General features: G+C 52.1%; 9 protein-coding genes across 10 annotated transcripts; 6 read left to right on the plus strand and 3 right to left on the minus strand.

Moving 5' to 3' along the window:
- The first annotated feature begins 39 nt into the window (after positions 1-39).
- PV07_10155 (pyruvate dehydrogenase (acetyl-transferring) E1 component, alpha subunit) lies at positions 40-1,840 on the plus strand. The gene is made up of 3 exons (XM_016397467.1): positions 40-301; positions 369-502; positions 559-1,840. The coding sequence occupies exons 1-3, from the start codon at positions 170-172 to the stop codon at positions 1,517-1,519; spliced, it is 1,227 nt and encodes a 408-aa protein (XP_016244658.1). The 5' UTR covers positions 40-169; the 3' UTR covers positions 1,520-1,840.
- Positions 1,841-1,907: 67 nt separating this feature from the next.
- Positions 1,908-4,335, plus strand: PV07_10156 (uncharacterized protein). Its single transcript, XM_016397468.1, has 4 exons — positions 1,908-3,585; positions 3,652-3,714; positions 3,763-3,796; positions 3,860-4,335. Exons 1-4 carry the CDS (start codon positions 2,073-2,075, stop codon positions 3,900-3,902), a joined length of 1,653 nt encoding a protein of 550 aa, XP_016244659.1. The 5' UTR covers positions 1,908-2,072; the 3' UTR covers positions 3,903-4,335.
- PV07_10157 (uncharacterized protein) lies at positions 4,175-7,418 on the minus strand. The gene is made up of 2 exons (XM_016397469.1): positions 6,854-7,418; positions 4,175-6,796 (listed from the first exon to the last, which is right to left on the minus strand). Exons 1-2 carry the CDS (start codon positions 7,216-7,218, stop codon positions 6,100-6,102), a joined length of 1,062 nt encoding a protein of 353 aa, XP_016244660.1. The 5' UTR covers positions 7,219-7,418; the 3' UTR covers positions 4,175-6,099.
- Positions 7,419-7,555: 137 nt separating this feature from the next.
- Positions 7,556-8,811, plus strand: PV07_10158 (ribosomal protein L7/L12). The gene is made up of 2 exons (XM_016397470.1): positions 7,556-7,905; positions 8,008-8,811. The coding sequence occupies exons 1-2, from the start codon at positions 7,630-7,632 to the stop codon at positions 8,347-8,349; spliced, it is 618 nt and encodes a 205-aa protein (XP_016244661.1). The 5' UTR covers positions 7,556-7,629; the 3' UTR covers positions 8,350-8,811.
- On the minus strand, positions 8,639-10,271 carry PV07_10159. Of its 2 annotated transcripts, XM_016397472.1 has the most exons (3): positions 10,070-10,271; positions 9,930-10,020; positions 8,639-9,850 (listed from the first exon to the last, which is right to left on the minus strand). In XM_016397472.1, the coding sequence occupies exons 2-3, from the start codon at positions 10,006-10,008 to the stop codon at positions 8,904-8,906; spliced, it is 1,026 nt and encodes a 341-aa protein (XP_016244663.1). In that variant the 5' UTR covers positions 10,009-10,020; positions 10,070-10,271; the 3' UTR covers positions 8,639-8,903. The 2 variants fall into 2 exon arrangements, with proteins under 2 accessions (XP_016244663.1, XP_016244662.1); XM_016397471.1 differs by having other exon boundaries at positions 9,930-10,271.
- PV07_10160 (uncharacterized protein) lies at positions 10,212-12,284 on the plus strand. The gene has a single exon (XM_016397473.1). The coding sequence runs from the start codon at positions 10,526-10,528 to the stop codon at positions 11,321-11,323; it is 798 nt and encodes a 265-aa protein (XP_016244664.1). The 5' UTR covers positions 10,212-10,525; the 3' UTR covers positions 11,324-12,284.
- PV07_10161 (uncharacterized protein) lies at positions 11,239-13,291 on the minus strand. Its single transcript, XM_016397474.1, has 2 exons — positions 13,045-13,291; positions 11,239-12,998 (listed from the first exon to the last, which is right to left on the minus strand). Exons 1-2 carry the CDS (start codon positions 13,064-13,066, stop codon positions 11,545-11,547), a joined length of 1,476 nt encoding a protein of 491 aa, XP_016244665.1. The 5' UTR covers positions 13,067-13,291; the 3' UTR covers positions 11,239-11,544.
- Positions 13,292-14,605: 1,314 nt separating this feature from the next.
- PV07_10162 (uncharacterized protein) lies at positions 14,606-16,809 on the plus strand. Its single transcript, XM_016397475.1, has one exon. The coding sequence runs from the start codon at positions 14,959-14,961 to the stop codon at positions 15,931-15,933; it is 975 nt and encodes a 324-aa protein (XP_016244666.1). The 5' UTR covers positions 14,606-14,958; the 3' UTR covers positions 15,934-16,809.
- Positions 16,810-17,277: 468 nt separating this feature from the next.
- On the plus strand, positions 17,278-19,261 carry PV07_10163 (uncharacterized protein). The gene has a single exon (XM_016397476.1). It carries the CDS (start codon positions 17,461-17,463, stop codon positions 18,712-18,714), a length of 1,254 nt encoding a protein of 417 aa, XP_016244667.1. The 5' UTR covers positions 17,278-17,460; the 3' UTR covers positions 18,715-19,261.
- Positions 19,262-19,365: the final 104 nt, after the last annotated feature.

Below are 19,365 nucleotides of genomic sequence, written 5' to 3' on the forward strand. Positions count from 1 at the left end.
GGGATCCCCCAATTTTTGGCTTTTTTGAGCTCCGCTGGAGGACACTAGCGCTCCTTTCGGCCTCCCAACATACGAGCACCAGCTTGACAGACTCCCATCCACTTAACTCTTCGTTGGCGCCCCCATTGAATCTGTTGCATCTCTTCTCCTTCCTTTTCCCCATTCAGAGATGCTGTCAAGAGCGTGTTTAAGAGGCTTCGGCCTGCAGTCACTGCCGAAGAGACAAGCGTACCAGCTTGCTCGACGGACCGTCACCACTGACGCTGCGAGCTCTCACGCAGAAAAGGACGATGTCCCCGAGGCAAGGCGCACCCGTTCCTTCTCGAGTCTCGTTTGTGTTCGAGGAGAAGCTGACAATGCCCCTGCAGGAAGACGATAAGCCCTTCCCGGTCAAGCTCTCCGACGAGAGTTTTGAAACCTACAATCTCGATCCTCCCCCATACACCATGGAAACCACGAAAAAGGAGTTGAAACAGATGTACTATGACATGGTAGCAATACGGTGAGTAGAATATGACAGGAACAAATTGCCAAGATCGTTTCTGACGTTTGCAATAGCCGTATGGAAATGGCCGCCGATAGATTGTACAAGGAGAAGAAGATCCGAGGATTCTGCCACTTGTCAACTGGTCAAGAAGCCGTCGCCGTAGGCATTGAACACGCAATCACCAGGAACGACGCTGTCATCACCGCCTACCGATGCCACGGCTTCGCACTCATGCGTGGTGGCACCGTCAAATCCATCATCGGGGAACTCCTTGGCCGACGAGAGGGCATTGCCTACGGAAAGGGAGGCTCGATGCACATGTTCGCTCCAAACTTCTACGGCGGTAATGGCATTGTTGGGGCCCAGGTGCCTGTCGGCGCTGGTATTGCCTTCGCGCACCAATACACTGGCAGCAAAACTGCGACGGTCACTCTGTATGGAGATGGCGCTTCCAACCAAGGCCAGGTATTTGAAGCCTTCAACATGGCCAAGCTGTGGAACCTTCCCGTTTTGTTCGGTTGCGAGAACAACAAATACGGTATGGGGACTTCGGCGGCCCGATCGTCCGCATTGACCGAGTACTACAAGCGAGGACAATACATCCCGGGTTTGAAGATCAACGCGATGGACGTTCTTGCTGTCAAGGCCGCTGTTCAGTACGGCAAGGAATACACGGCCAGCGACAAGGGACCCTTGGTGTTCGAATACGTCACATACCGATATGGTGGCCATTCCATGTCGGACCCCGGTACAACCTACCGAACCAGGGAAGAAATCCAACGGATGCGGTCGACCAATGACCCCATTGCCGGACTCAAGCAGAAGATTCTGGACTGGGGAGTGTGCACAGAAGACGAGCTCAAGCAGATCGATAAGAAGGCGCGAGAGGACGTGGACGGAGAGGTCGCCGAGGCAGAAAAGATGCCGCCTCCTGACCCGACGGAAAAGATCCTCTTCGAGGATATCTACGTGCGTGGGAGTGAGCCAGCTTACATTCGTGGGCGCACACCCGACGAGACATATTACTATTGATTGGCCTATTCGACATCGTTTTGGAGGGAACGGTTGGGGGTAAAAAGCGGGTTTCTGAAGGAGCTGTGTATATTTAGCCAGGTCGTAGTTTACCCTTGCAAGGACGTTAGCACAAGTGGTTGGTGGTGAGATTAACGTCTGCTTTGAATCAATGGACTTATTGCCGGGGTCCTGTTGCTGTTGCAGCGGGATATCTTAGGGAATTGGTGGTGTGTCCATTGTCCTTTTGCACGTGTAGGGACACATGAAGCTTGCTCGGCAGCAAGTAGTAATGCGCTTGCAGACTAGAACTGACTTAATAAGCAAGCGCAAGTGGAGCCGATGGGGAGCTCACAAAGTTGCCAGTCGGAGTTGCAGCAGCAGGGAACGATGATGCAAAGCGACAAGCCAGAGGGTTGGGCTGGTTAAGTTCGTCTCTCAGCACACACCACTGCTGGCTTCTTAGCTTCGTCCGTTCGTCTCCCACTCTGCAGGCTGTGAAGAATCACGACCTTTTTAATCTGTTTCAGTCTCTCCCTCAGTGTGACGTGCTTCCCTGTCGAGAGCCGGAATCATGGCGACCACGGTGAGCGAGTCGTCTCCCTTACTGCCGCAGCATGCGTCTCCCAGCGAGTCGCCATCCCGTCCCGCTTTACGCACTCAACGTACTGTCACATTCAACCCCTTGGCGTCTGTTAGCACTCAGTCCGGAGCCACATCGTCCGCGGCTCTCAGACCTATCCAAAGTCCGTCGGCGGCCCTGACCGGTTCCACCCAGGCAGTTCGAGATCAACCGCCCATGCTGAGTGCATTCAACTCGAAACTGCGCCGAAGAAATAGCCACGGATCGCCGCTACCGACCACGCAGCCCTTCACTCCAGTTCCAAGAGCAGGTGCCCAGAGGACGACCAAGACCACGGAGAAACTAAAGATATTACCCAACCCGGATATAGGTGACGAAGAACGAGATGAGGAAAGTGGCAGAGATGTATACTCCCAGTTTACCCGGATAAAGGACCCTACAGCCAGGAGGGATGCCGCGAGGCTGGGGAAGGCGGATCGGGATCGATTGCCTCGAGTGACCGCATACTGCATGGCACAGGGATACCGACTTGAAGGGATTATGAAATTCATGAAGTCGAGGTCAAGGACGAGAGGTGCCAACCCCAAGCTATTCGACGAGTGTCTCTATAGCCCCTACGACTACGAATATGTGAAGAAGAACAAAGGAGGGGACAGAAGTTCAAGTCCGGTCGAGGAAAGGATCGCAAGAGTGATGGCGTCGCCGAGAATAAGCCCCAGAGAAAGACGGTTCTCGGATAGCGCCGTGGAGGTGGAAGACAACAACAAAATTAGGAGAGATCAACTCATCGACCTGCAAGAGGAACTGGATATGCCCGCAGACCATGCTGCAACGACAGAGGATACAACAACAGACCTGACTGCCATCGCCAGCCATTCTTCCACCGACCTCCGCCAATCCGAAAGTGATGCGATGCGCCCACGTGCGGACTCGGAATTCTCCACGACTGTTCACATACCCGAAATCTTCATCTTTGATTACGGCACCGTTGTCATATGGGGCATGACGGTTCAACAGGAGCAAAGATTTCTCAATGATATGACCAAGTTCAGTGACGCGCCTTTACCTACTGAATCCGTCCAAACCGAGAACTTCAACTTCTATTACACGAAGGAATACCAAGCGCGGATATACAATGATTTCATCTCCCTCCGCGAGCCACGGAACCATATGATCAAACTAGCCATTTCGCACGCCCTGTCCCAGTCCGTCAAGACGAGTCTGTTTGAGGATCTTGTCAGCGAGACCATCGAAACAACGGCACCACTACCGGCACTCATCGCACAGACCGGCAGCATCAACTTGACCAGACGTCAATTAAACATGCAAATTGGGGAGCTGTTTATCTTGCGTATCAATATCCATCTGCAAGGCTCCGTTCTGGATTCTCCGGAGTTGATGTGGTCGGAACCGCATCTGGAACCCGTGTATGCGGCTGTCAGGAGTTATCTGGAAATTGAGCAGCGCGTTGGGTTGCTGACAGAGCGGCTGGATGTTATTGCTGGTGAGTGTCTTCCTTGTCGATGGTTTGTGATGCTGCATGTGAGTATGGATTGCTGATATAGGTCAGACTTACTTGCGGTGCTGAGAGAACAAGGCAGCAGACGACATGGGGAAGTGCTGGAATGGATTGGTGAGTATCCTCTGAGGTAATGAATGGCGTTCAGCTCACAAGCTATAGTTATCATTCTCATTGCTGCGGAGATCTTGGTTGCGTAAGTGGCTACTCTTGAACGACACTTCCACGAGGACCCGATGGCTAACGTTTCTCCTCATAGAGCTATCAACATCGTTGTCGATCTCTATGCTGGCATTGACTGAGACATCCACTCCAACCACGGGCCCTTTCTCGGCCGCTGATTCCATACTCTTATTTCAAATCCGCCTTCTGAAATCGATAAGAGACCTCTGGGCGCGTTAGGGATGTCCCGGCCAACAATGAGGTGGCAACCAGTAGACTTCTGTAGTATCCCTACGGCCGCGATAACACAAATTCACCTTCGAAACCACCTCGAAATGTAAAAGTCTTAGCTAGCGAAGGCGTTGGAGGAGTTGACAATCCTCCGTGCACATGGGGGCTCGGGCTATACAATCTCCGCAGCCGCATATGTGCTTTGCTCCTCTGTATATGTTCTATAGATGTGGTTTAATCTGTACCGGGCAATACGTGTGGTGATTCTTGAACCCGTGGATGGGAATGGGCAAATAGGAGACAACTTCATGGAAAGAAAAAGACCATGAGGAAGTGCTTACCGTCCGTTCCTTTTTTTGACGTTTCATTTCTCAAGCTGTCACACGTCCACGAGAGCTGAGAGGCGCCATCTATCAATGAGCATGTCCCGAGCTTGCCCTGCCCTTGGTGGTTGATGGACGGTGGCTCATGCTCCCACTCTACCCTGCAACTCTCCAGTCCCTCTGCTCTGCCCTTGCCCTGCCTTGGCCTCTCTGCTCTCTGCTCTCTGCTCAGAACCCATGCAAAGCATCCACTCAATCCTTCAGCTCGGGTTGTTGTCCCCCCTGAGCTTTGTCTCCGCTTCTCACTCCAGAATCCATCTCCATTCCTACCTCCAAGCGCACCGTCCGTCCATGTCCACTTCCACATCTCCTCCGGCAATGCGCTTTCCCTTTCCATTCTGACTGCCCGCGCACTGCTCCCTTTTTTTTCTCTGTTTGGGGTTGTGTATCGGTCCGCTTGCTCTCGCCATGTCATTCTCCTTCGTCATTCTGGACATACCCAAACACCTGATCGATATCGTGCTGTGCGTAGGTGGCAGTAGAGAGGCTCAAGGAGGAGCGGTGCAGTGCGTGACGCGAGTTCCGGGTTCCAGGGGGCCTTCGTCTCCTTTCTTCCACAGCCAGTATCCAAGTCACGCAGCCTTGTCACATGACACAGACCGCCAACAACATTCGCATAGGAACGTTTTCTGCCGCACCTCATTCAGAGCTGCCAGATCCTTCTGCCCTGCTGTTCATTGCCAACGCCAAGTCTCCCTCGATTGATCCTTAGCACGCTGGACCTTACTAGGCAGTGAGAGCCAGCGCCGCCAAGCACGAGCCCCGTCGCGAAAAGGCATAAATATCTGTGGTTTTTTCTCTCTCAGACACCTTCTGTTCTTTTTCCTTTCCCTCCTCAAGTCAACCGAGATCAAGGTCTGTTGCGAGGACTGCCCCAGGCCTTACACTTATGCCTGGCGCTTGTCAAGTGGTACCTTCTCTTTCTTGCCACCTTCAGACTTTGTGTCTTGTTTGAGCTTCAAACAAACTGCCGTGTGATCTTTCGAACACCAGCAGCTTGGTTTGAGGTTCCCCAAGAGGGACACACACAAATCATCTCGAGTCCCAGGATTCGATGAGTACCAGTGAACCACTGTTGTTCACATCACAATTTTTGGAACCCCTTCCACAGAATCTTGTCCTTCTGGACAGATTCATCAAAATTTTTTTTGTGCAAAAACCTTTTTCTGTCCCTCGGGACAGGTTTTCAAATCCTTTTTTGAAAACACCTTGAATTTTTGAAAAACCCATATTCAACTTTTGTCTAGACAATGCTCAATTTTTGGAACCTTCTCATGGTTGTCCTCTGGACACCTTTCTCTTTTTCATCGTTTGACTTGGCCTTGTGCCAAGTAGCGGAGAAGAAGATCCAACAAACCTGTTGACGCGACCGCGAGCAAGCGGGTCACATCGAGGCCCCTGCGGTCAGTTGTCCATTCCACCTATCTGTACCTGAAGCCCCGAGCTCCAGGTGATCATGATGCAGGTGGTGTTAGTCAAGCGCGGGCTAAAGGGTGTTCATCAGTGAAGCTGCCGGTCATAATGATCTGACATGCAGAACGGCGAGGCAGCGGAAGCAGATGGGCTCAACGAGAGATGGTTTAAATCTTGCTTACAACAACAAAATCATGCAACATAGTCTCAATTGCACGACTCTCAATGTGTTGGTGAGAGATCCAAGTATTGCAGTGCTTGATCATCATAATCATCATCAATCTGATCCGCCACGCTGCCAGTTGGACTCTCACTTCTTCGCTCCCGCCTGCCCCTGCTGTTGTTGCTGTTGCCATTGCATCATCTTTGCTCTTGCGCTTCGACTCCCTCCCAGCTTCGGACCTCTCGACTCCGAGACACCTGCAGCCTTTGGCTGGTTGGTATGCTTCTTGGTCCTCCTCTCGGCCATTGCATCCATGAAATCTTGCCGGAATTGCTCAGCAAAGCGATCATCCGTATCACCCTCTTCAGCGGTTTCGCCAGCGGCGGACCGGCCGCTTGCCAGCCCTGGAGAGTTCGTATCATAAAGATCAATTTTATTCTCATGCAGAAACTGCTCCACAAGAGCGTCTCGCGCAATGTCTTCGCTGTTCCTTCGCTTCCTAGGTCGCGGCCGCATGGGTTTGCCGTCCCGACCCAGACGCGGCTTTCGAGGCTTCGGTGGTTTGTCCACTTCTTCGACAGGGGCTCGACCAGCCTTGACACGTTCGAGAGCAGCTTGCGTGCGGGCCAGATTAGTATCGTGGACAGAATTCCCCAGGTCGACTTCGGCCAATTGACGAGTGGAGACGGGATTGGTTGTAGGTGTCTTCTGGGCTAACGACCCTGACTCATTGGACGAGGGAGCATCGTGATATGTGTCATTCTCCAGGTTCCCCTGAGAGATGGTTGAAGGGGTGACGAGATGGCTCCGTCTCCTAGCCATTTCGGAGTCTATGAAAGCAACCCTTATCTTGTCAGCCAACTATGTCTCCAGGACTGGGAATTCTTGGGGCCCCACGAACATATGTTGATCAACATTAACAACCTGCCCGGTGCTTCCGACAAAACGGTTGTTGATGTCTATGGGCTTGTCGGCATTCTGATCTGATTTGACAACCTCCATGCCAGTGTCTCCATCCGCTCGTTGCATAACCTTCGTATTTGAGAATTGAACACCAGATACAGCCTTTCGGACGTGCTTCCGTGCACGGATGAGACTTGAGATTCCACCTTCGTTGCCATCATCATTTAGTGTCTCGTTTTCGCCGCCCAACGAAGCGTCATCCGTCTGAGAAACATCGGCCTCGGGGTTTGCTACTGGTGTTTCTTGCTGGAGTCGTGCAAACCTCCTACGCTTCGCGGCTCTGAATACCGGAACGTCTTCCATGATTTGATATTGAAGAGAAGGAAGGAGAATGGCTAAAGGAACAAGTATCGCGCTGGTGGCGACTTGCTTCAGATGCGGATACACTCGCTATAGGGTGGATAACGGTGACATGGTTCTTCAGAAGGAAATAAATTAACCCTCCTGAAAACAGATGTTGCAGCTTCAAGTCGGGTCCAGTTGTTGTCGACCGGTGAGAAAGGGTATCTAGGTAGGAATGATGTCCGGTCTTGACGCCTTCGACGTTTCCTTCAAGTCTCAGTGATGGTCACGTGTCGCTTGGCACGATTTTGGCTGTCAATGCGCGATGGTCGCGAGATGCTAATTTCTCAGACATCCGGTACAATCGTCTGTCCCCATTATTCGTTTTCAACAGGTTCCTTTATTCCCCTCCCCATTCTTCATCGATCCACGATGTCGTCGAAACTCCCATCAGTGACGTATCGTTGCTGCCATCTCGCATCTCGGACGCAAAAACGCAGTCTCTCCTCCCAATGCCTCCGGCTTTCCTCCACAAGCTCCGCAAATCAGCATAGACGAAGGAACAGCTTAGTATCCTCAAAGTCCTCAAGAAGATGGCAATCGACGGATGCAGCTGCCGCGCCTACGAATCCTAAGATAGCTGGGATTGTCGATCAAATATCACAATTAACGTTGTTGGAGACCGCAGATTTGGTCGCGAGCTTAAAGGTATACTCGAGCATCATTTTTCCGCCCCGGATCACACGCCTCATTTCTCAGTGGCTTTTGTCATATGTCTGCCTGGACTTCAACTAATATGGACAACTATAGTCACGGCTTAACATTCCCGATATGGCTTTTGCTGCTCCCGCTGCTGCCCCTGCTGGCGGTGCTGCGGCTGCAACTCCCGCTGCCGAAGCAGAGGCAGCAGAAGAAGCCGCGCCCGCCCCAGCCGAAAAGACGATGTTCACACTGAAACTCGATTCCTTCGATGCGACCGCTAAGCCCAAGGTCATCAAGGAAGTGAAGGGATTGCTGGGTCTGAGTTTGGTGGATTCCAAAAAGTTTGTGGAGAGCGCGCCCAAGGTGATGAAGGAAGGTGTGCCCAAGGAGGAGGCGGAGAAAATTGTCGCCGCCATGAAGGCATTGGGAGCTGTTGTTTCCATGTCGTAGGGATGAGGGGCGAAAATAGCAGGTGAAGAGACGGTGCTCATGACACACTCCACATCCGTTCAGCGTCTGTTTAGGACCATTTTCAGAGACAAATGGCTGCACGATGCACACGTCAGATGTCTAGAGGTGTTGTACAGGAACTAGGGGTGAAGATGCTATCTTGGTGCATTGATGGGGCCGGTCAAGCATTCTTCTACGAGGTCGTTGCCCCCGTTGAATCATCCTGATCGGGGGACGCTGTAACTATACCATGGGCTTGCAGGAAGACTTGGACAAGATCCGAAAAATGTACAATTCAAGATTCGACTACCGCCCCAGAAGTCAGATCATTGCATTTTAATTGTGAAGTGTAGCAGCTTCGCTGGAGCCAGGCACACCCATGAATCTCCAGTAAAATGTGCTGAACTTTTCTCCTGGATATAAACAGTGGAAAGAGTAGCCAACATGCCATGTCATTATCCGTGAAGTCCGCCATTTACTTCGTAGTGTCGTCGCAGTTTCCTTACCTCGAATTCCTTATCCCAAGAAGTCCAATATCCCACCCTTAACCTCTTCTATTGCCTCTCAAATCTCGTCCCATTGACGCCGCTAACCCCCTTACCTAACTGCGCGGCGACAACCGTAGCCTCTCTCACACTCCTCGCTACCGTTCCTCTTACTCTGCCCTCCTCCAACACCAACAAGCCACCAATCGTGCACCCTCCGGGTGTAGACACCTTCTCCCTCACCAGCGCAGGATGTTCCCCGGACAGGACCATCCCGGCTGTGCCTCGCATCGTCTGAGCAGCCATAAGTTGAGCCTCTGCACGAGGAAGGCCCATTGCGACGGCGCCATCGGCGAGAGACTCGAGCATCAGCGCGAGGAATGCCGGTCCGGAGCCGCACAAGGCCGTGGAAACGTCCATCATTCCCGGCGGCAGGTGCACGACTCGGCCGATCCGCGTGAATATCCATTCGACGATTGCTGATAGTTCGGCGGGTAAAGGAGGAGTGGTGGTGGCGATGACCGTCATGGACTCGCGCACAATCGCGGCGGTGTTGGGCATGACTCTTACTATCCGGCAAGCGTTCTCGGGAATGCCCTCTGGATACGACTCGCCGTAGAGAACCCGGCCAATCTGTTCGACGGGGACACCAGCGCAGATCGATATTAAAAGTTTCCCCGCGAGTGCTTCTTTTATCCCCTCCTCGCGCAGAAGCTCGGCGACCATATAGGGTTTACATCCGAGTATAACCACATCGGCGTTCTGCGTACCCTTCACATTTTCGTTCTGCAAGATCGTTACAGTCGGGCGGTATGCTTGAACGGCAACCCGGATCCGTTTCGCGGATTCAGGACGGCGCACGCAGGCGATGAAGTTTGTTGGTGTTCGTTGAGGAGGCGATTCGGTGGTGGGCGTTGCGGTGCCGGAGTCGGGATAGGCGGGGGATGGGGCGTGCGAGGCAGTGGATTCGGACAGGGAGGAAAGGATGCCACTGAGGATGGCGATACCGAGCGTTCCTTATTCCCAGTCTTTAGTCAATATATGGATCTAGCACAAGGGAAGGGGGTAGAGGAGTGGTTGTAAAGAGAAACTCACCGCATCCGAGAATTGTCAGTGTCATGCCATTGGAGTCAGAGCCGTTGATGCCGTTTGGCACACGCAGCATAGCCGCCATGTCGCACGAGCTCTTTGATCTGACGTTAGGATATACCAACCAAAAGGAAAAGGCTCTGCACCTGATGCTATTGGGCCTTTCCCAAAAAAAAAGTCCTACAGCGTCTTGCTGAAGAGGAAATGCGGGGAACAAGTTGAAATATTTTTTAAAGAGGGCGAAAGCGGAGGGCCTCGAGAACCATCGGCCAAATCCGTTCTCGTCATCTGCAAGGCACACCAATAGGTAGAGATTCTATAGTGATAGTTGCTGTCACAGCGCCTTTTGAACCTTCTGCAGTACCTGTACGAAGTATACCACATCCATTTCGTGCATTTTACACCAAGCCGAAGTGGCGCTTCCGGAAAGGAAGGCCGTCTACCCCACTGGCAACAGTGAACGATCCATGCGCGGTGTATTGTTTGCCCTCCCCCGAACCAAAGAGCAGACCATGTGAACACCACCGGTACGCTTCCATACTTCTTGCCACAAAGCCTTACCTCCTGCTGGCAATCGCTCCCCTGTACACATCACCATCATCATGGCCGACCCTTTCGAAGTGCGCATGCGCTTCACCAACCTCCTCACCCACCTCTCTGCGTCCGCCACAGCCTCGATCAAAACCGCGCACTATGCCCTCAAACACCGGGACATGGACGAAGACCTCCACTCGTGCATTCTCGAAAACCTCGAGCGAGGAAACACAAACATGAACAACCGCGCCAACATCATGTACTTCTTGGAACACCACGCGGACATCAACATGAAGGAAGGAGGCCACGAGGCCTACGTGGAGATGGTCAAGAGGGACATTGCGAGGATCGTGGACGCGGTTGCGCAGAGCGGTGCCAACGTTAAAGTCGTGAGGCGAGTCGTTACGGGGCTGGGCGAGAAAGGCGTCCTCACGCCCCAGGTGATCGGCACAATCGAGAGCGGGTTGAAGGACAAGGAGGAGAAGCTGGGGAAACTGCTGGGAGACGAAGATGGCGAGCCAGAAGCGTCGGCCGACAAGGATGCCATGGACCTCACCGCGGCGGAAGGAGGCGCGGGGGATGGTGCTCAGAAACCGACGCCGCGGACCGGAGCAGAGCGGTCGGGGAAGCCAAACGGCGTATCGAAGATGGATAAGCGGGCGATCGAGCAGAGGATAGAAGAGGACAGAGAGCGGAACAAACGACTACGGGAAAGCGTCTGGGCGGTCACGGGCGACGACGATCAGGAATTAGACAAAATGTGGGAGGAGGGTGCTTTGCTGGGTGAAGACGAACATGTCATCGCCGATGAAGAGGCGGAAGAACGTCTTCAATTCGTCTGTTATCATCGAGCTCTCGCTACTTGAAATCTACCAGCCACGGACAAGGCGCTCTGTGAAGCCATGCGATGGTTATCCTAATCCTCCAACTCTGGCCCAGAAGCCTCGGACTCGGATCCCGCCACCGAATACGGACGAAAGGTCGCTGTTGAAACACGGCGGCGGTTTCTGAAAACGGCAACCATGAACCGTATGAACTGTTCGAATGAGCGCAATCAACAAGCGCAGAGAATGGCGAGAGAATGGCCTTAAACTTTTGGCCTCTTAGGCCTGGAGGCTTCACTGTTCGACGACTCCTCATCCTCATCATCCTCAACAACCCTTCTTTTGCGCACGACGCTGGATGACTCTCCGTTTCCATGCTGATCTGCTTCTTTCTCTTTTCGCAGCGCATACGACAAGATGAGGCCTTCATATTCATCCTCCTGTGCACGAGCACTATCCTCAATTTGAGGCAGTCGCTCTTCGAACGGGATCTGACTGAGCAAATCCTTATTCTTCTTGATGATACGCTGTTTCAGTAACAGTCGCCACCAATAATAGGCGCGGTCGTCTGGATTGGGAGCTTTGGCACCCCTAACCATAAGGCTGGTAAGGGACGCTCCACCAGCCGAACGACGCGAATATGGGATCTGGGCCAGAAGATACATTTCCACCATCCTGGCAAACTGACGCCCTGCGATCTTGTTCTTGGACCGGATCGCTTGAAGCTCATCAAGGGGGAGCAGTTTCGCAGTGGGTATGCGTTTCAAACGTCCCCGTTCCATACTGGCAAAAGGCGACGTGTCTATCTTGAGATTGATTGCTTTGAACTGTGGTTCTAGAATGTCGAAGTCATTCATGTCACGTAATTTGTCGAATTCCTCGCTCGGATCCTCAACTGTTAGTTCCAACACCGTCGGATCGGCCATAACCTCATCGTATATTGCCTGGTAAAGAGCCGAACCATGGCCCGAGCTTTGAAAAGGTGGTGTGATCAAGAATTGCGATATTCGAAGTCGTGACGGGAGTGTATTCGGTGTAATAGTTTCCGAAGACGGAAATGAGAACAGAGCGTGGTCCTTCGAAGGTTTCTGAAACTTGTAGAAGCGATAGGTCGTTGCATAGCCAACAATCGAATATGGAGACGCGTTGGGCGCCGGGGGCTGTGAGGCCTTTTGGTATGTGAGATAGACCCTCCATCGGTCCAATGTCCAGTCGACATCTTCCAGATTGATGAACTGTCCACCTTCGATAAAGAAGACAATGAATATTTGGATATTGTCAACCAGGGTTCTCATCGGCAAGTCTAGTAGCGAGCCAGCCCACACCTCATAGTTCTCACCACCTCTTGTGTACTTCTTTACGCACACGCCCGGGGGTTTCCATTCTGCCGCTTTCGGGTCGTTCAGTAATTCTGACTCGAAACCTTGTTGAAATGCTGTGGGAGGTAGAAAGTTGCTGAAGGTCTTATTCAGATCGAGCGCGCTCGTGGTTCCGATGGTACTGAACTTCTTTTGGTATGAGATATTGATATGCGGTCGCAAATTGTGAGCTGCAAACTGGATCTCGACGTCCAGTCCCTTGTAACCGAAGATCTGCTCTGCCTCTCCAACGATGGGATAGGTGAATTTGGGATGAAATTCGTGGCGGGTTAGGAGTTTGTTATTGGGGCCGGGCTGAACGAGGGAGACACGAACAGCTTCATTCGCATTCACCGAGACTTTGGATATCAGCAGAGATCCCCTGATGCGAAGCGCGATACTCACATTCCTCGGATGGCGCAGCCATGTTTGAGATGTCCTGCAATAGTGTTCCTAATTCATGTCAGGCGCGAAGTTGTAGGAGAGCAATCTTCAGGCTGCAATGAGACTAGCAAGTTTTGTTCGAGAAGTCCGAACACGGTGATGGGAGCGAAAGAGCGATATGAGGATGAAATGAGTTCTGGGTGACGAACTCTTTCGACGGCACGGGCACGTTGGTCTGCAATTTTGGGGTCATTGCGAACACGCTTTCGAGCAACGCGTCGTCAAAAATTAAGGCAGTCAGACTGTCATTTCAGCGCCAACCTCGGGTCGGACAGTGCAGGAGGTTTTGCTGTTAACACCAATACATCCAACCATCCTCAGATGTTGGCTTCCGACTCTATTACATAGAGCAGTTCCGATACCAACTATCCGGTGGTGCCGCTGCAATATCACACGCATGCACTACTCAATATGAGATCGCATCAAGAACCCCTTGAGACTGCGCCCCGAAGTCATGCACATCAGCCTCACTTATGAGCCTCCATCTGAGATGATAGTCCTCTGACCTGAAATATCGATCTGAAGGATCGGCCAGGGACGTGAGCGAGGAAAGCCAACCTCGTATTGCATTGCAATGGTGCGACGTTTCTGTATCCAGTCTGGCTTTCCAAGGTTTCTCATGCAGGAGACACTTCCTGCTGCCAGTCTCGTATTCAGCTTGCGCGGGCCAGCCTTTCCCTGCGTCATGCTCCTCCTCGACTTCGGTTCCTTTTCATCTCGATATCCATTCTGGCTTGCCGAGAACGGTGATGTATCTCGTTTGATATTCAGATATTCTGAGTTCCGAGAATCTCCAGTTTCCAACCTAGATAGGAGAAAGGTATTAATGGAGCGAAAAGCAGTTGGTCCGTGCAGACATTCCCCCTCCTGAGCGACTAAAGCTTCTCGCTTCTGCAAACTACGGAGTCTTCAGGCATAGCATTGGATGGCATGTTCTGTGGTGCCGGGAGATCTTATGTGCAGCGAGGTCTGAAGGGCCGGGCGATTATGTGAGCTTGCCAGTTGCCCAGTTCCAGGAGAATACGATCGCCAATTATTCTATTCGAAACCATGCTGAGCGCTATTACGATCTCTTGACGTTATTTCCCGATGTTCCCGACTCTGGATATCCGTTCCCGACTACCTGGCTGTTCGGCACAGTCCGCAAAAGCTGGAATCCTGATCAATCCGGATAATCATACGAGGTCTTTGCTCCTAGCAAGCGACTCGGGGGTCACACCATTCCTTTTAAGGGGGTATCAGGAGGCTATAGTGTGATGCAGCGACCTCGAACTGGCGCAGGCAGCCCTGTTCGAGCACCCCTTGCCGAGGACTCTCCAAAGACTGTTCATGGGCAGGTCTTGTTGGAAGAAGGGGTTATGCGATTAGGCTTCGGTTGGATGAAGTGGTCCGTGCCCAGGGCATCAGAGATGAACGACCCGCTAGCCTGGGGGCTAGCCTGCCCACAAGGCCGGAAAAGGATCATTAGCGATGGTGTTTTGAGCGGTGTCGACTCGAGGCCCGCGTGAGGGAGCCCAGGCGAGTCGTTTCCCCCTCGAAAATCCACTCATCCCGCGTCCCGGGTCTGGTGGTCAGCACTTTGGATTTCTGGGTCTCCCGTTTACCCGCCTCTTCTTTCCTGGGACCGGCGACCCCATTTCATACTCCATCCTGCTCAACCTTCCCTTGACTCTGTCCACTTACTATCTCACAACACCTACACTGAGGCGGTCTACAGTTTTCCAAGAGGAGACACCGACACTTTGACAATGCAGCAGAAACCTTTTGAATTACGACTTCAAGATGCTGCTTCCTTTCCAACCGCCTAAGATAATCCCTCCATTCGACAGGTAAACGCAATCGCTGATTGTTCCGAGTCGACTATGCGACGGCATAATGCTCGTTTCTTCTGAAGAAGCCAAACTTGGAGGCTGGGTCTGCGCGGGTGTATCGTTGGTGATATTGATTGTTCGGATCATTGCGGCGAGGATACACTATGGATCGTTCGACGTCAGCACTGCTATTTGTGTCGCTTCAGTCGTTACCGTTGTGATTCGCCTTGTCGTGAATCAGTATGTCCTTACTTATGGCACCTCAAACGACGCTCTGAATGGAAAATCGACGTATTTCGACTCCAAGGACCTCGAAGATCTCAAGATCGGAAGCATTCTATCACTGATCGCGCGACTTCTTATTACGACAATTTGCTGGCTTCAGAGTTCCTTGTTGTTGCTGTTCTACTCCCGCATTTTTGAAATCAGGGCGAAATGGACCACCAGACTTATCCGAATTTGTTGGATTGCAATTCCTGTCACCTACGTTGGTGTGGTGCTGGCCACCTTTCTCGAATGTCAACCATTTCATCTATATTGGCAGGTCAAACCCAACCCAGGAACATGCATCAAAGCTTATATTCAGCTGCTTTTGCAAGGAATTTCAAACATTATCCTGGATTTACTCCTGTTGGCAACTACTTATCCGCTCCTTGCTGCGGTGCGCCATCGAAGCATTTCTGAGCAGCTTAGAGTTGGTGTATTATGCTGTCTGGGGGTTTTCTGCATCGTCATAACACTGGTTCGGATTGGTTACATTTACGCCGAGCAGTCGTATCAGCCGGTGCGCAGCTTCTTCGCGTCTGTCCAGATAGCTGCCTCGTGCTTCGTGGCCAACATGCCGACGATCTATGGCTGTGTCAGAATGATCAGAAGGCGTAAATCGCACCAAATGCAGAGACGGGGAAGTCGACCGGAAGTTTGGCTGCAGCTTCAAGTCACCAATGAGAGCAATACTTCATCCAATGTCCCGATCGCCATGCGAGAGAACAGTTCGTCAAATAGTTCAGAGAAGAAGTGGTCGCGCCTAATCCCCTAATGCCTCGTGGGTGTCGGCAACTACCGGATTAACATCCTCCCAGGACCGCGCGAATCTATCATATTCATCGCATAGGGATAGTCTGAAGGAACTTCCCGTGTGCTTCTAGCCGGAAAACTCCGTTTCTACCAGAATCCTGAATGGAGAGCATTCGCTGAACAGCTCAGGCGTTTGAAATCCATAAGCGCCAGTCAGCGAGTCCGGCAGAGTTCAATGAGCAAGAGCGCAACGAAGTGTTTCAAGGACCTGCAGGTTCGGGTCCTGTCATCACAGGTCAGATGTGGTGGAAAGGGAACCCAATATAAGGAAGAAAGGGGCCTGTCGAAGAGGTGGCAGATTCTGACTGCGAAAACGGCAGAAGGGGAAGGCCCCAAAAGTGACAGCAGGCATAGCTCGAAACTGGTTGCGTGTGAGCAACGGATCTCCCTAAAGTTGTCACAAGGAGACTCACCCGGATTGCGGACCAAGAAGCGCAACAATTGCTATGCTTCAACCTGACACTCGATGTGTCGCTTGCGTCGATGCAACGCTTCTCCGTCAGAATACCTTTATTTGGCCACAGCGCATATTCGCGGCTGGCCATGGTGATAAAGGCGACGAGATTGGCAACGAGCAGACATCGATTCATGATACCGGCATTTGAGGATCGTTCGGGAGATACATTGATCTCCTAGAGATGAAGGAGTAGAGGCGAGAAGCCACAGAGGGCTGGAAACCCTGCACCGGAGCGCAGCGAAGTCCCTAGCCCCATATCCGTAGAGGATGTGAATGGGCCGATTGTGGTATAAGGCCACGATGCCTACCACTTGAACATAGCGAAAGAGAAATGACAAGGCAAAACGGGAATAGACATGATATATGACATTTGAATTAAAAGGGACCATCTTCTACTTGCTAAATTTGCCACACGACCAGCGGGTTTCAAGCAGGAGGCCTTCATCTACAATCACTGCTCACGTCGTTTTCTTCAATCATGCACCTTTCGAGACGAGACACCACAAGTGGAATGCTGCACATGCGTGGAATATCTGTTGGCGCAGACACCGTAGAAATCATGTCAGGTATATCTACATATCCCTGAGCAGCAGCTTCATATCATCCACTAGAGGAGCGGGATGGTTGGTCGATCCTAAATTCTGTGTTCTTCAAAAATCAAACCGCAGGCAAATACGGAGGTCGGTATTCAGGTCCCTATATAGACTTGCTCCCCTTGCTGGCCACAAGCCAGTGTTGTGGTCCATGGCACGTGGCGATAAGGCCGCTTATTCGGCTTATCGGAGTGTCGCGAAAAGGGATAATCCTCTTCGTGCCTGCGCCCTCAGGAGGCCAGATGCTTGTTCAATACCTCTCTATGCCCCTACAACAACCGCGACCGCGAACTCCTCCATCCGCGCTGAATTGCAGCTTTGAGACCGACCTCGAAATCAAGCAATATGTTTACCTCGACCGCTCTGAAGTGTGTTCTCTGTTAAATTGAGCGTAACGCCACAACGCTAGGCCTGGTCAGCGTCTCTGCCGCCTGCCAACATGGACGGATTATTCACTTTGCTCAGTCTGAGCATTGTCATGGCTGTGGCCTCTTTCCTTGCAGGCATCCTGCCACTGTCTTTGACCCTCTCGCAGCCACAGTTACGGTTCATTTCAACGATCGGCATGGGAGTCCTAGTTGGTACGTCTCTGGTTGTCATCATCCCTGAAGGGGTGGAGACTCTCTATAGCGCCTCTGAAGTCGGACATGCGCATTCGCAGCTCAAAAGGCATGTCTCTGCGCGTGAGATAGGCATTCAATGGAGTCAGTCTTTTGCAGCTCAACCACTTCACGAGATCCGAGTAAGGGACCCTGCCGATTTGAGCCCTTTCGATGTTCCGGGGCCTGTCATACCGTCTGATCTTGAGGCGCCACCGCGCACTCCTACAAAGCCTGGTGTGGTCGGTGTAATGGATGTTGAAGGGAAAGGCGATAAGCAGGCCGAAACAGAGCATGACAGTCAAGAGGAGGATGAAGACGAGGTCCACAAAGAATCTCACCATGCGTGGATCGGAGTTGCCTTGTTGGCAGGATTCATGCTCATGTACTTGATTGACAAAGTGCCGCAGTATAGTCAGCCGACAAAACAAAAGGCGAGGACACATCATATTGCCTTGAACAACTTGGGCCGCAGATTCAACTTCACTACATCTTTGGACCGCGACGAGGAAGCAGACTCGTTCATCGACTCGACGGAAGGGGGCAACGTCCACCAACGGAGTTTCGCAACCACCATAGGTCTGGTTATTCATGCGGCGGCTGATGGGATAGCACTGGGAGCGTCTTCGACTGCAACAACGTCTGGACTGAGCTTTGTGATATTCTTCGCTATCATGATTCACAAAGCACCCGCAGCGTTTGGGCTGACGTCTGTGCTTGTCAAGCAAGGGCTCTCTAAAAGGGCAGCTAGAGGGCATCTGATCCTCTTCAGCCTGGCTGCGCCTACAGGGGCGATCTTTACGTGGTTGCTTGCTCACCTGCTTGGTGGTGGTCGGAATCAAAGTGCACAGAGTACCAGGTGGTGGACGGGAATGCTGCTGCTGTTCTCTGCAGGGACTTTCCTCTACGTGGCTATGCATGCGATGCAAGAGAGCTCTGGCTCGCCCCACGAAGGAATGAATGGGCATGCCAACGGTTATATCGACGGGCGCGAAAGCACGCAGAGTGAACCCAAGCCGTCTTGGAAGGATCTAGGAGCGGCTTGCTTTGGAATGATTCTGCCATTGTTTTTACAGGTTGGGCATGCTCATTGACGTGGCGAGCATTTCTCTGGGTATGTGACCAGCATCCTTGGTATGGCTTGAGGTCAACTTCAAGAGCACGGGTGGGTGACCAGGGCGCAGACGGGTTGAAGGCCACAAACGCCTCGTCTCCAGATGGAAACGATATCATCAATCCATTGGGCTCATCGGTCGTGTCACCGGAAAGCAACTCCTTTGAGTTCCTCCACTGAACCAAGGCCATGAGACGAAAGACGCCCGTCTTGAACCTCAGACCTTTGCGACGCTCGGCCTCGGAGCCAAGCTGGTCCTAGGATTTCGAGTGTGTCTGTTAAAACACGGTCGGTCTTTGAGGTGCAACCACCGGAAGCGGTTGTCTACGCCACAGGAGTCAGATATTTGACTTTCATAGTGTGTGTTAATACTTGTCAGCGTGTCATATCTGTTTGTTGTGTTCTCGTCGGGCATCATTCTTGGTATCGAAAAAAGCGGGCCGGGAATTGTCAAGTCGACGACCGTGTGTTCAATATTGGAGAAGGTGCCGTTCACCCTCAACCTGTACAATGCCTGTATGAAGGAGTCTATATGATTTGGTATCCAGCATGGGGTGCGAAATTCCAGCCTAGCAGTTAAGCGTAGGCTCTGGACACAATCTAGACTCGACGATCATTCGACGAACCGATG

Source organism: Cladophialophora immunda (assembly GCF_000835495.1).
Source record: "Cladophialophora immunda strain CBS 83496 unplaced genomic scaffold supercont1.6, whole genome shotgun sequence".
Classification (NCBI taxonomy): Eukaryota; Fungi; Ascomycota; class Eurotiomycetes; order Chaetothyriales; family Herpotrichiellaceae; genus Cladophialophora; species Cladophialophora immunda.

What these genes read in the sequence shown, in the direction of transcription:
- PV07_10161 (XM_016397474.1), bottom strand. Translation starts at nt 13,066, where the DNA reads ATGGCTGCGCCATCCGAGGAAT. An exon ending in GGCTGCGCCATCCGAGGAAT is followed by an intron (nt 12,999 to 13,044) that starts GTGAGTATCGCG and finishes TGATATCCAAAG; the next exon opens with TCTCGGTGAATGCGAATGAA.
- PV07_10156 (XM_016397468.1), top strand. Translation starts at nt 2,073, where the DNA reads ATGGCGACCACGGTGAGCGAGTCGTCTCCCTTACTGCCGCAGCATGCG. An exon ending in GGAAGTGCTGGAATGGATTG is followed by an intron (nt 3,715 to 3,762) that starts GTGAGTATCCTC and finishes CACAAGCTATAG; the next exon opens with TTATCATTCTCATTGCTGCG. An exon ending in GCTGCGGAGATCTTGGTTGC is followed by an intron (nt 3,797 to 3,859) that starts GTAAGTGGCTAC and finishes TTCTCCTCATAG; the next exon opens with AGCTATCAACATCGTTGTCG.
- PV07_10155 (XM_016397467.1), top strand. Translation starts at nt 170, where the DNA reads ATGCTGTCAAGAGCGTGTTTAAGAGGCTTCGGCCTGCAGTCACTGCCG. An exon ending in AAAAGGACGATGTCCCCGAG is followed by an intron (nt 302 to 368) that starts GCAAGGCGCACC and finishes ATGCCCCTGCAG; the next exon opens with GAAGACGATAAGCCCTTCCC. An exon ending in TATGACATGGTAGCAATACG is followed by an intron (nt 503 to 558) that starts GTGAGTAGAATA and finishes CGTTTGCAATAG; the next exon opens with CCGTATGGAAATGGCCGCCG.
- PV07_10160 (XM_016397473.1), top strand. Translation starts at nt 10,526, where the DNA reads ATGGCCGACCCTTTCGAAGTGCGCATGCGCTTCACCAACCTCCTCACC.
- PV07_10158 (XM_016397470.1), top strand. Translation starts at nt 7,630, where the DNA reads ATGTCGTCGAAACTCCCATCAGTGACGTATCGTTGCTGCCATCTCGCA. An exon ending in ATTTGGTCGCGAGCTTAAAG is followed by an intron (nt 7,906 to 8,007) that starts GTATACTCGAGC and finishes GGACAACTATAG; the next exon opens with TCACGGCTTAACATTCCCGA.
- PV07_10159 (XM_016397472.1), bottom strand. Translation starts at nt 10,008, where the DNA reads ATGGCGGCTATGCTGCGTGTGCCAAACGGCATCAACGGCTCTGACTCC. An exon ending in ACTGACAATTCTCGGATGCG is followed by an intron (nt 9,851 to 9,929) that starts GTGAGTTTCTCT and finishes ACTGGGAATAAG; the next exon opens with GAACGCTCGGTATCGCCATC.
- PV07_10157 (XM_016397469.1), bottom strand. Translation starts at nt 7,218, where the DNA reads ATGGAAGACGTTCCGGTATTCAGAGCCGCGAAGCGTAGGAGGTTTGCA. An exon ending in GTTAATGTTGATCAACATAT is followed by an intron (nt 6,797 to 6,853) that starts GTTCGTGGGGCC and finishes TGACAAGATAAG; the next exon opens with GGTTGCTTTCATAGACTCCG.
- PV07_10163 (XM_016397476.1), top strand. Translation starts at nt 17,461, where the DNA reads ATGGACGGATTATTCACTTTGCTCAGTCTGAGCATTGTCATGGCTGTG.
- PV07_10162 (XM_016397475.1), top strand. Translation starts at nt 14,959, where the DNA reads ATGCTCGTTTCTTCTGAAGAAGCCAAACTTGGAGGCTGGGTCTGCGCG.